The sequence below is a fragment of the Pygocentrus nattereri genome, chromosome 26 (genome assembly GCF_015220715.1).
Source record: "Pygocentrus nattereri isolate fPygNat1 chromosome 26, fPygNat1.pri, whole genome shotgun sequence".
Classification (NCBI taxonomy): domain Eukaryota; kingdom Metazoa; phylum Chordata; class Actinopteri; order Characiformes; family Serrasalmidae; genus Pygocentrus; species Pygocentrus nattereri.
The window spans coordinates 23,942,505-23,955,429 of record NC_051236.1 but is presented as its reverse complement, the minus strand read 5'-3'; the positions used below and the strand labels follow the sequence as shown (position 1 = coordinate 23,955,429).

General features: G+C 39.9%; 1 protein-coding gene across 16 annotated transcripts in view; it reads left to right on the top strand.

The window, feature by feature from the left end:
• Positions 1-924: 924 nt before the first annotated feature.
• dock7 (dedicator of cytokinesis 7) overlaps positions 925-12,925 on the top strand; it is a 67,669-nt gene continuing 55,668 nt past the window's right edge. For 14 of the 16 annotated variants that reach the window (XM_037534804.1, XM_017721670.2, XM_017721677.2 and 11 more), the window contains exons 1-4: positions 1,217-1,254; positions 5,729-5,831; positions 6,517-6,692; positions 10,083-10,151. In XM_037534804.1, coding sequence (XP_037390701.1) covers positions 1,217-1,254; positions 5,729-5,831; positions 6,517-6,692; positions 10,083-10,151 — 386 coding nt within the window. Of the gene's footprint in view, positions 1,255-5,728; positions 5,832-6,516; positions 6,693-10,082; positions 10,152-12,925 lie in introns of all 16 variants that reach the window. The other 2 variants (XM_037534808.1, XM_037534807.1) reach the window with 1 other exon arrangement.

Below are 12,925 nucleotides of genomic sequence, written 5' to 3'. Positions count from 1 at the left end.
AACAAAAGAGTAATAATAATAAATAAACTGGCAATAATAATAATAATAATAATAAATAAACTGATGGCTTTGTCATTCAGTAACGACACTGAGTGACAACACTACAGAGGCAGCATCGTCATCATAATTATGCTGTCCTCATTAAAACTGATCTCTTTGAACATTCAGTCGTTGTTTTTGAACTGCATTTCAGATCAAAGTTATTAATATTAATTCTTCTCAAAATTGGGTTAGTACTCCTTGAAGCTATTAATGAGTCAGCGCAGATATAGACTGGCAGGTCGTGAGCCAAGCTGCTCTTATTTCTAATTCTTTTAAATTAAGTGTTGGCTGTTGAACAACCTCAGAGAAAAGCAGCAGAAGCAGGAGCAGGAGATGCACAAGTCTTCTGTTTATATCAACCATAAGTTAATCAGCCTCCATCTGCACCATCGATGACCAGTACATGTTTATATTATATCTTCCCGTTTTATATAAGCAGCTAAAGATGATCATTTCATTGTCTCTCGTTGTTGTTTTAATAATATCTAAATATGTGATTCGGTTTATTCATTGTATTCTTTTTACTGTAACCTTGTCATCTTACGTTATTACATTGTTTTCTCTAATTTATTTTATCTTTCTTAATAAATTGTCTTCGGTATCGTTATTTACATGTATAGGCCAGTCTGAGATGAATAGGAAAAGTGCAACTATTATTATTATTGTTATTATTATTATTATTAAGATGTACACTTAACATCATTATTTAAATACTTTTCATTTCAATAAAACCTGCCGGATTTTAATAACGGACACACTTCACACTTCATCCAGCTGTATTGGTTTCCTGCTCCATTGTTGTGTTTGGTGCTCAGGATGTGAATCATGCCCCCCTCTCACACCACCGCGCCCCCTGGTTCCTGCAGCGTGACTGAAACTGTCTACACGAGAAAAGCAGAGAAACGGCGCTGAAATGCCTGCGTTTTGTTTCGAGGTCGATGTCAAACGGGCTGTTTGTGCGCGTGGTTCTGCTGTAGTGAGGCTGAGCGCGTTTTCCCGCTGAGGGCGGGATTCGTGGTGCGTCGCCTCGCCGTGTTGTACGGTAATCTCTCTCTGTCTCTGTCTCTCTCTGTCTCTCTCTCTCTGGGCGCTGGCGCTGCTGCTCTGTTCTCCGCGGACTGGAGAGACACTGGAGAGCCTGGCCTGGGAACGGGAGCGCTCAGCGGCCACAGCCATGGCGGAGCGCCGCGCCTTCGCCCAAAAAATAAGCAGGTAGGGCGGCTTCACTCCGCTTTCGGCATGCAGAGGCCCGTTCGCGCTCGCTCTCCTCGGCTTGCTTAATCTTCGTGGATGGCTGTGCTGGCTCACCCATTCCCAAAGAAGGCCTAGAGAGGGACGGGGCTCCAGTCAGCCCGTGTTAGCTGCTGAGCTAGCCTAGCACTGCTGTGGAGCCCGCAATCAAAGATGCCTGAGTGACCCACCCTGCTGCTCTCCAGCCGCACTCAGCATGGCTTTGTGCTGTCGGGCACGCTATATCGGTTCTGTTCGCTCCTATTTATAGCTCCGCTCAGCGAAACTGAATGGCGAAGCGGTCTTGTTCGTGCAGCGAGATTTCAATGGAAATTCTGTGATCTGGAGGGAGGCGACGTTTGCTTGACATACTGACACATCGAGTAGCGCCTCGTCGCAGATCGTTAGCTGGCCACTTGGTCAGAACTACCGTCTGGTCGGTCCTCGGTGCTGGTGGTGAACTAGGTTATCTCTAAGGGTATTAGATGGATTTTAATAAGGGGTTGTGGCTCAAGAGAGACTGAGCTGAGCTGCTTGCCACAACGCTGCTTTATGTTCATAGGCAATGAATTGGGTCACTGGAGACAATCCAGTGTATAGAGTTAAGGAATCAGCCCACTCTTATTGCCACTAGGTTAGTATACCAGTGTTTTATGTAACCTATCTTTGTGGTAAGAGCTCTAAATGAGAGCTGCTGGCCTAGAGCTCCAGCTATAGCTACTTAACGCATACCTCCTCCAGTGTGGGGCATGGGATTTCAAAAGAGGAAACATATGTGCTCATGGTTTTTATAGTTTTTCCAAAATGACTGTTGGCCAGGCCCTCAGTTGGCTTTGCTGCAGAGACTTTCTCCCATAATCTGTAACACTGGCTTTGTCAGTGGGTCTGCTGAGAGATGTTATTCTTTGTTACACTGGCCTTGCTCTACAAATCTAGTCATTGTTTTTGTGTGCTCCATTCAGTTTTAGGCCCTAACAGCCATTTAATAAGGATTTGGACCCTTAGACTAAATGTCTCAGTGCTCTAAAGCTGCTGTATGCCAGGGTGTTACCTGAGACTAGTACTGCACTATGACCGTGATTATAGTGGAACAGCCCTTGTTTCTCTGCTGGTTCAGTTTGAGCTTGACTTAAGACCCATTCAGGTATTAGTAGCACAAAACCACTTGGCGGTTATTCTTGAAAATGTTGTGTTGTAGGTGTGTCAGAAAGCAGAACGTGAGCTCCAGCTGTTCATAAATAGACCTATCAGTGTATTTTATAAAGATTTGACTAATTGGCCAGTTTTAACATCTGGTTTAGATTAGATCTGTGGATCTAATACTAAAGTATTCTAAGAATGGAAAGCTCTTGACTAGTAGTTCCCACACACTTGTTTTATTTACCTCTAGCATCGCTCTGCCCTGTTGTCTTTTCACTGGTGTGTGGTAAGTTCATTAGCTTTAATTAGTTAGGAGGGAGGTATCAACTCTGTTGTGTATTAACTGCTGTTTACTTTAATTATATTAATTATTGAGCTAAAGACAGAATTGTTCTTGTCTGTATGCCTGCATGGCACAGAAAACACAGTAAGCCAGCTTACCGTATCATATGGTATAGAATATTTTTCAAAGATTTTATTTGCTACACTAAATGTGAGGAGTGTAACAATTACGGATGCATGATATCGAAACAATATTAGTATCAGCAGACGTGTCTTTTAAAAACCAAGGCATCAGCATGGGAGAGCTGTTTAGATTTGTCCAGTGTTTTAAACTGATATTTGATATTTATTGTACTCTCGAAGATGTTTAGGTGAAGCTTTGCTGCTGCACTTAAATGTCTGTATTTTATTCATTTGACCGCATTTGTAATTTCTTCTGAATAATTGCATTTCTCTGAAATGCTGGATAGATGTAATTTTTACATTTTATAAATGATGTGCATCAGCAGAGCTGTTCATAAAATATTGGATAGCAGCATTAAGCCTTATTGGGGATACAGTGTATCATTACATGCAACATATCATTCAATACAATCCTCTTAATTCAGCAGACACCAGTATGGGACAATACATTCAACAGACTGGAGCCAATAAAGGTTTGGCTTTAATACTGATCATATGGCTTGATGGAACAGGCAGAAAAAGTACGCTCTGAAAATGGGAACATCAACATATTAATAGAGAGCACATTTTCTGGACCTTCCTGTTTTTGCTGTATCGGAAAATGTATCAAATCATAGCATGTCACCAAACAGATTTAGGACTTTTTGACTTGTATACCATATACGCATAGGAGAACGTGACATAGATGTCAGCATTTATATGAGCGTTCCTATTTAGGCCATTTTAAGCCAAAAGCAGTGTATTGTTAGTGTCATTGTTTGAGCTAGCAGAGGCACAAGTAAAGTGCTGGGAGTTAAAGTGAAACTAAGAATACCACCACTTGCTCAACTGGGTATTTTTTTAAAAGTCAGCCTTATTTTGCTAATTTCTGTTTGTACTGTCTTTATGATTCAGTGCATCGTGACATAACTGTCCAGACTATAAAATATCTATCGAAGGCTGGAGTCAGTCTCTCTGTAAACAACAGGCACTTGAGCTAATCACCCCTTTCAAGGAATGCCCAGTCTAAATAAAGGACTGTCCAGAATCAACAGGAGTGCTGGGAGTGTGTTGTTGGTTCTGTATGTGTTGCCCTCTGCTGTTTTTGGAAAACACTGCCTTCATTCCTGATGATTTTTCCTCAGTCAAAATGTAGATATTCTTTGCCTTGACTGTCTGACCCTACAAGCCCCCTCAGTTTTTTCCATCCATGTCATTTATTTTTATTTGTGATCACCCAGTGCTGCTGTTATGTCTGTAGTCTTCTTCAAGGCAACTCTTGGCACTGCGGACCCAGGTGTTTTGCTGTAAGGGTCTAAGACGTCTCTGTGCCGAATGTGTCTGAACTGTGTCTGTGTTGTGTGAGGGGGGATGGGTGAAACATTCACTTGTCTAGATTAAACAGAAGAGGCAAATAAAATCCACAAGGCCTGAAAATGTTATTTTTCCACAATGAACGTTTACCTCTTTCCCTTACTTAGGTTTATTAGGCTGCTTTAGATGTAGGGCCCTTGACCTAGTGCTGATAAAATTCGGTATAGATATTGATGTGACATAAATAATGTTAATAAGCTCGTGTATTCTGAGTACTGGGCTAAAAGCATTTCTTACCAACCTGACAAAGTGGTCTTTACACAGTACTATACATGTTAAAGGCAGAAACGCCAAAATCATCCCCTGTTTCTTCTTATTTTGTTTGTGATCGAGTATAGGCCATGATTTTTCACTGCACTGAGTGATCACTAGGGCTGGGGAAAATTAGAAACTCTTAGATGCATCATTCTGTTGAAAGATTCTGAACGATTCACTAAACTTCACTTTCAGATTTGCATTGGCTCTGTGTTTCTCCTACTGATGAATAGGCTTGCATGCACCCTGGAACCTTTTAAAGTAGGATACCTTGGCACAACCTGGCTTAAGGGAGGAAAAAATGCAAGATTTCACTAATGCATGTATGTTTGCAGTCACACATTAGTCTCAGTTTTCACATAACTGAAGGGCCTGAAACCCTAGTATACATGACCCTACATAAGAAGACGACTTTAACTACCTCAGCAAAGTGCTGACAGGCTATTCCAGTCTTTTTCAGCTTTAAGTTTAATTATTTACTGAAGGATTAACTGTAAAACACACAGTAAAACATGTTACCTGGATATCTGCTACAAGCTTCAAATGTGCACATATGAGCTAGAACTGCTGCAAACAGTATTAAAATTAGTTTGGGTAAGTCAAAGTACAGCATTAGCTTACATATGTTAACATAACATTAAAAACCTCATCGAAGTAGTATTGAAAGTTTGCAATAGCAATTTATTCAGATAAAGAAGCTTCTTATGAAGTTTCTGCATTAAGCACTGCTATAAATGTGTGTGTTTTAAGATTATATGACAAAAAGCTTATGAAATTACTTTAGAATCTTTTTATCTCCAAACTCCAGTAATTATTTTGGAAAATAAACATTGTGAGCTGCTATACTGTATATAATGTATAATGCTAATGTTTTAGTTTAAGCATGGTAGATGGTGAAACAAATGCACAGAGTGTAGGCTACATTCAAATTCAACTGAGCTTTATACACAATTATTAATGACAAATGCAGGAAAAATAGTAATGTAGGCAGGAGAAATTCAATGATTGAGACATGATATATCATCTTGCATTGCTGGGCTTGATGAAGCTCTTCAGATATCTTCTGATGTAGCCTCCATGCAGGCCTTCTGCTGTTCAGAATCCGTGCAGAACTGATCGTAAGATTTGATTGTGCTTAGCATGAAGAGACAATGGATAGTTATCTGTCAACTCTCTCCAACCCTTTGCATGGTGTCCATTGGATGCGTGACAATAACATGGAGTCTTTCTCTTTGCTTTTCAGGACTGTAGCTGCTGAAGTGAGGAAGCAGATTGCTGGTCAGTATGGAGGTTCCCCTCAGCTCCTCAAAAATCTCAATGTTGGAGGTCATGCAGCAAGCAACTCGGTGAGTATAACGTAGTAACAAAGTCTATGAAAATTGTCTGTTTTCCCTTTGTGCTTCATGTGGTGGATGATTCATTATGGACTGTTAAAATCAAAGATTCCCTTTCATTAAGTGCTTTAAATGACTGTGTTTATATTTCACCTTGGGTACTTAAGGTAGCTTGTGGTTTCTGGTTTATGAGCTGGACACCTGTAATTTTAAAACTGTATTTTGATGCCTTTGAGGTGAGGAATTTATGAGTGGCTGTTAAACTGGCTTGCCTTCCAGAACAAAACTGACTGAGTTAAAAGTGACAGCATGCTGTCTCTCAAGGCCTTTTGAATATGTGCAGCTATTTGTATGGTCGTTCTAAACAGATGTGAGTTAAACTCGTTCAAGCCGTTCGTAATGCCTTATACCCTATTAGAAGGTATATAAGTTACAGATACTTTTGCCACTGTAACAACAAAGTTTGACGTCAAAATTATATAAAAAGACTTTATGAATGTTTTGCTGACATTAAACATCAGAAGGTTGAGGTGGATTTGATAAGTAAAAACTGCAAAAATAAATTCACCTGTAGTGTAAATGTAGTGAACATATGCACAATTAATCTCATTCACAAAAGTTTGAGAAGTTAAAACGAATGGTAAAAATATTAAGTCTGTGCTTCTCCTGTTCTTTTTCTCTTCTTCACTGTTTGTAGGTCCCATTGACTGAGCCAGTGGAGCCAGTGGACTTTGAAGAGTATTTGATCACCCACCCTCCAATCATAGAGTCAGGACCTCTACGAGACCTGATTGAGTTCCCTCCAGATGATATTGAAGTGCTTTATATGCCCAGAGAGTGCCGCACGATGGGCCAGGCTGTTCCAGAGGAAGGGTGTGTTTCTGTGTGTGTTCATGGTAGAGATGTAACCATTTGTGTGTATTCATTGACTCCTAAACTGTAACTACTCAATTATGGGTAAAATATTGAGAGCAGATATGTGATATCTGCAGTTATGTATGTTTGACAGTGCTATGAGACAATGATAAAGATAGAGCTAGATATTGCCAGGTGTAGACGGATATGAAACTGTGCACTGGCCTCTCAGGCCACCAAGGCAGTGAATCCTGTGGCCAAAACAGAAATGTGTGTGGCGTTCACTTTGTATTTACAATTAATAAGCATGCCTTAGCACCAAAAAACAGTCAAGTATTGCTTTGAAAACGTAAATTTTAATTAAAATAGCCTCTCGATACTATGCCAGCTTATCAAAGACCTTATTTTATTGAACGGTGTTTACCACACCTGGATTATACTTGGTTGCCCCCCAAAGTATGTTGATACCCACCCAAGTATATTTTTGCCCCTTTTCAAGAATATTGTCCCATTTTGCCCCATTTGAAACAATTCTAAAGACAAAATATTTTATATAGTTATGAATAAAGAAGAGCCCAAAGTGTCAACCTCACTTGTCCATGAGATGCTTCACAGTTACAATCACTGCGTTGGTTCCTTAATCGAATAGCCGGACACATAAAAAAAAAAAAAGAATCTATACTGTGATGAGTTCTGGTATTCATGCTCCCCCAAGTTTGTTTCAGACCTGTGAGAAACACTGATAGAGTGATATTAGCTTCAGCCCATGAAACAGTATGATTCCAGGCAGTGCAGCTCACCGGGGAAACCATGGGGAAAGAGCAGTGGTTAAATTGAACAAACTTATGCAAATTCTGACTGGATACAGTTAGTGCCATGTCTGACCAAACAGGTTTGTTAAAAGGGAAAAATAATACAAAAATGCTCGAGGCAAGTGGCGATTCTAGCCACAGACTCTGCATTTTTAATGGCTGAAAAGTTGTGGCTAGGGCCACTTTGCAATAGGCAATGTCTAACCCTGGATTTCATCTGTCAAATTCTGTGGCGTCTAAACATTTTTTTTAGCATTCATGGGGATGACTGGAAATTGTGGAAGAAAATGAACTTGTCTCTGAAGATATGTGAATTACTTCTTTCATTTTTGATGCTCTGAGTGAGATGCTATTTACAGTTGCCTTGTGCCTTTGTAGTCTGGGGAGTCAAGAAAATGGTTCGGCATAAAAATGTGCCATTGTTATTGTTGGATTTGTCTGTAAGGCAGTCTTTCCTTAAGACATATGATTGCCTGGACAGTTACAACCATTGCAGTGGAATCCTCTGGGCAAGGAGAGCATGTGTGATGTAAGCCAATCATTCCTTTTTTTTTTTTTTAACTCAAATGGAGAGATGTAAGGTAAAGTGTGTTACTTTCTTCTTTCACGAGTGGTCTGTGCAGCCAATCAGACTGGCTTTCCTTAATTCCACAGTGAAAATGTACAGAATCTTTGAAGAAGTCATGTCTGCCAGGACTTGCTGAGACTAGCTGATGAAGTCTCTCCCTGTTTGTGGCGCTGGCCAGATAAATTTCCGCTGAGAAACACTGATCTTTTGTGTTGAATGTGATGGCAAAGAAAAGCATGGCTCTTATGGGTGGAACACCCGTAATTACACACCAAAGCTATGCTATTTTGATTCCGTGACAGTGAGACTTTTCGGTTAGGAATAAGACCAGCATGATTCCATTTTATGATCTGGATGTCTAGTTTTTGAAGGAGCCATATGGAGCAGTTTTCTGTAGTTATGTGAATGAGAATTTTGGAGGACGCTTGTTTAGTGGTCTTGTCATGCTGCCTAGTAGAACAGTTTTTCATGCTGGCAGTGTAAATGACACTTAAATCTAGTGAATCCAATAAGTCTTGGCTTTGAACTATTGACTGTCCCCTTTGCAGAACTCCTTTCATTCAAATCCTTTTCCAGCCCTTCTTAGTCTTGTTTATTCTGGCCATTCCCACGCTATTTTCTGTGTTCTTTATTGCATTGCTGGTAATTTCCCATGCATTATTTTTTGTATTTCTCAATAGAACCTGTTTGTTATCTTTAGAGCAGTTTGGGAACTCCCTTGTGCCCTGATTCTCTGCATTTCCGGACAGCAGTTCTTATCACTTTTCTCTCAGGCCCATTTCCACTGGCCATAACCTAGTTATGCTAAATTAGCAGTTTTCCCTTATGTTCAAATCGGCTTCAAGTTAATGTGAAAAGGGCTCTTTGTGCTCTGGCGTGTGTACAACTTTTTTTCTTGTAATGTTACAGCCAATATTTGGTGGAATACTAAATTTTTACCTTAAGATTTGTTATTATAAGGATTCCATCAATTTAGAATTCTTTATAATTAAGTATTTAAGATTGGAGTCATTCAGTATGATTTGTTGTGAAATGTTCTGTTCTAGGAAAACTTAATTATTCACAGTGGTGGTGATAGGAACCAGATATCTGAAGCTTTTAATGCCTCTGAAAGCTCCCTCACAGAAAACTATCACATGAAATGGTAGTATATTCAGTGCTTATATTACATGGTTTTTATAGTTAAAAATACATTCATGGAAGGTGTTGTATGGCAATGTAGTATCCAAAGAAAACAATTTTGTTTAGATTAACGGCTGTTTTACCTTTATCAACACTGCATGTAAGAATAGGTTCATTGGTAGTTTGGATAGTAAATAAAATGGCTATATTCGTGTTGTAAACACCATTACAGAAGAGACTTCTGATGAGTAAGTTCAAGTTAAGTTTGTCTTAAATGCACCATTTCACATCGGACCACTTTGAATGGCTTTGTTTATATCTCAGTAATTGCATTATGAAGTAAATTTTGAGAAATCAATTGAAGTGCAGTAAAGATGCCTTAATAGCAGGATACCCCACTAAGCAAAGCAAAATGGTGACCTATTGAGGGTGATAATGCAGTTTGGAGGGGAATGCAAAACATCTTTCATGATGAATAATAGTTACCATCAGAGATGGCACCGGTACGAGCATCAGACCTCTGCAGAAAATGCTGCGTCAGATATTTGCTATTTTGAGCAGCTTGAATATGATGGAATACTTTTAAATGCAGGCTTCATTGAAATGCTTCTATTAAAAACGGCTCATTTTAAGAAAAAATATTCATTTATTATTGATTGACATTCGGGTTTGAATATCAGTATCATTATTGGAAAAGAAAAAATGGTATCGTACCGATTGATTGATTGATTGATTTATTTATTTATTTATTTATTGATTGAAAGATGGTATCTTTATTTTCTGTTAATGAAAGTTTAAATACTTAATAGTTTAAATAATTATCTAATCAATTGTTCTTAACATTTCTGATAAGAATAGTTAAGTGTTTGTTATAATGATATCCATGGTACTTATTTTGTTTTTCAGAGACAGTGACGCACATGTTCGTGACTGTACCAGATCCTACACTGAGGATTGGGCAGTTGTCAACCGCAAGTAAGAAACCCACCTTTCTTTTATTTATTTTATGAAATGTTGAAAATCTTGTATGTCTTAGAAAGCTGAGTATACAGTAGTGGAGTGAGTATCGTGCTAAACAATCTCTGTCACAGGTTATCTAGCCAAAAAGGTGTGCTTGTCACTTAGCCATGTTTGTTTTCTATACTGTAGTATGTTCATTCAAATTCAAACCTACTCTTCCTGTTCTCCCTTTATCTTCTCAATTGCCCTTACTTTTCTCTGGAAGCTCATATTTCAGGTTTTGTGGTACATGAGTATGGCATACCTTAGACTTCAGTTCCTTAATTACACCACTTGCACTTAATAATAGAGTGCTGCTGATCTACTGTTATTTCACCTAGAGTGTCCAAGCACACTCTCACCTGCTTGTGGATTGTGTTACTTTCTGGTGCTTGTAAGCTGTTCTTCTGCTCTTTAACTTTTAACAGAGGTTGCGGTCTGATAAAACTGTCTCTTACAAGGCTGAGTGGTGGTAGCAGAGTAGACAATCACAAGCTCCGTCTCTCACACAGTTACATGTTTGTTTATAGCCTGATCACGAGTTTTGGATCACAAAGCCTGCTATTGTGTTAGAGTAAAAAGTTTCACCCAGTCTGAACAGAAAGGTTATATGAAGAACACTGTTCTAGGCTGAATGCTTAACGTGAACTGCCTCTAATCTAATCAAATCTGCTTGTGATTTGCTGAGGTGACCCATGGTCATGAATATGGAGTTTCCCCTTGCTTGTTCTTCTGACTGTAACAGCTTCTACTCTTCTAGGAAACTTTTCACAAGATTTTGGAGTTTGTGGGAATATATGCTCATTCAGTCAAAAGAGCATTTGTGAGGTCTGTCACTGATGTTGAAATCTATTATCTAGACTGTTATCCTTCCTCCACCGAACTGTACCGTTGGCAGTGAGTGTTCTCCTGGCAAATGCCAAACTCAGATTTGCCCATCAGACTGCCAGATAGGGAAGCGCGATTCATCACTCCAGAGGCCATATTTCCACTACTTCCAGTCCAGTTGTAGTGTGCTTTAAATCGCTCTGATCTTAGTGTGCAGCTGCTTGGCCATGGAAGCCCATTTCAAGAAGCTCCAGGTGCACAGTTCTTGTTGTGTCGTTGCTTCTGGAGAAAATATTGAGCTCTCGGGTAAGAGATTGCAACAGAGCATAAGCATTTCTTGTGTGCCACACATTTCAGCACTCTGCAATCCTCCTCTGTGAGTTTGAGTCATCTCCCGCTTCATGGCTGAGCTATTGTTGCTTCTACACACTTCCTTTTGCCCATAATAGCACTTTTAGTTGACCAGGGCAGATCTAGCAGAGCAGACGTTTCACAAAGTCAGTTCTGGAAAAGGTGGCATCTTATAACAATGCTGTGTTTTAAGTCACTGAGCTCTTCAGTGCAACTCATTCTACTATCAATGGAAATTGATGGCTATTTGCTTGATGTTATACACCTTTTAACAACAAGGTTGGCTAAAACATCTGAACACAATAATTAGGATATTAATAATGTGTCCACATACAGTATATTGCCAAAAGTATTCACTCACCCATCCAAATCATTCAATTCAGGTGTTCCAATCACTTCCATGGCCACAGGTGTATAAAACCAAGAACCTAGGCCTGCAGACTGATTCTACAAACATTTGTGAAAGAATGGGTCGCTCTCAGGAGCTCAGTGAATTCCAGCGTGGTACCATAATAGGATGCCACCTGTGCAACAAGTCCTGAAATTTCCTCACTACTAAATATTCCACAGTCAGTGGGATTTGGGATTGGGAACGACAGAAACTGAGCCACGAAGTGGTCGGCCACGTAAAATGACAGAGCAGTGTCAGCAGATTCTGAGGCACATAGCACAGAGGTCGCCAACTTTCTGTAGAGTTAATTGCTACAGATCTCCAAACTTCATGGTGCTCTCAGATTAGCTCAAAAACAGTGCTTAGAGAGCTTCAATGAGTCTGGCTTTGGTGGTTGCCAGGAGAACAGTGCTTGTCTGACTGCATTGTGCCAAGTGTAAAGTTTGGTGGAGGGGGGATTATGGTGTGGGCTTGTTTTTCAGGAGTTGGGCTCGGCCCCTTAGTTCCAGTGAAAGGAACTCTTAATGCTTCAGCAGACTTTTGTCCAAAAGAGATTTTGGGCAGTTTCATGCTCCCAACTTTGTGGGAACAGTTTGGGGATGGCCCCTTCCTGTTGTGACATGACTGTGCACGAGTGCGCAAAGCAAGATCCATAAAGACATGGATGAGCGAGTTTGGTGTGGAAGACCTTGATTGGCCTGCCCTCAAGAGCCCTGACCTCAACCCGATAGAACACCTTTGGGGTGAATTAGAGCGGAGACTGTGAGCCAGGAATTCTTGTCCAACCTCGGTGTCTGACCTCACACATGCGCTTCTGGAAGAATGGTCCAAAATTCCCATAAAGACACTCCTAAACATTGTGGAAAGCCTACCCAGATGAGTTGAAGTTGTTATAGCTGCAAAGTGTGGGCAGACATAGTAAACCCTATGGATTAAGGATGGGATGTCACAAGTTCATATGCATGTGAAGGCAGATGAGCAAATACATCTGGTCATATAGTGTATTTTTAATCAGAAATTCCATGAAGGGGAAGCTGTTTTGTATAGGATGAGAGATTACATCAAATTGTATACATTCATAGTGCTACATATAAACAGGTTGTAATTTGTTTGGTAGACTTTTTTTGTCTTGAAGTTCTGGTCTTGGCAGGATGGAGTCCCGTATAATTAAGTGATGTCC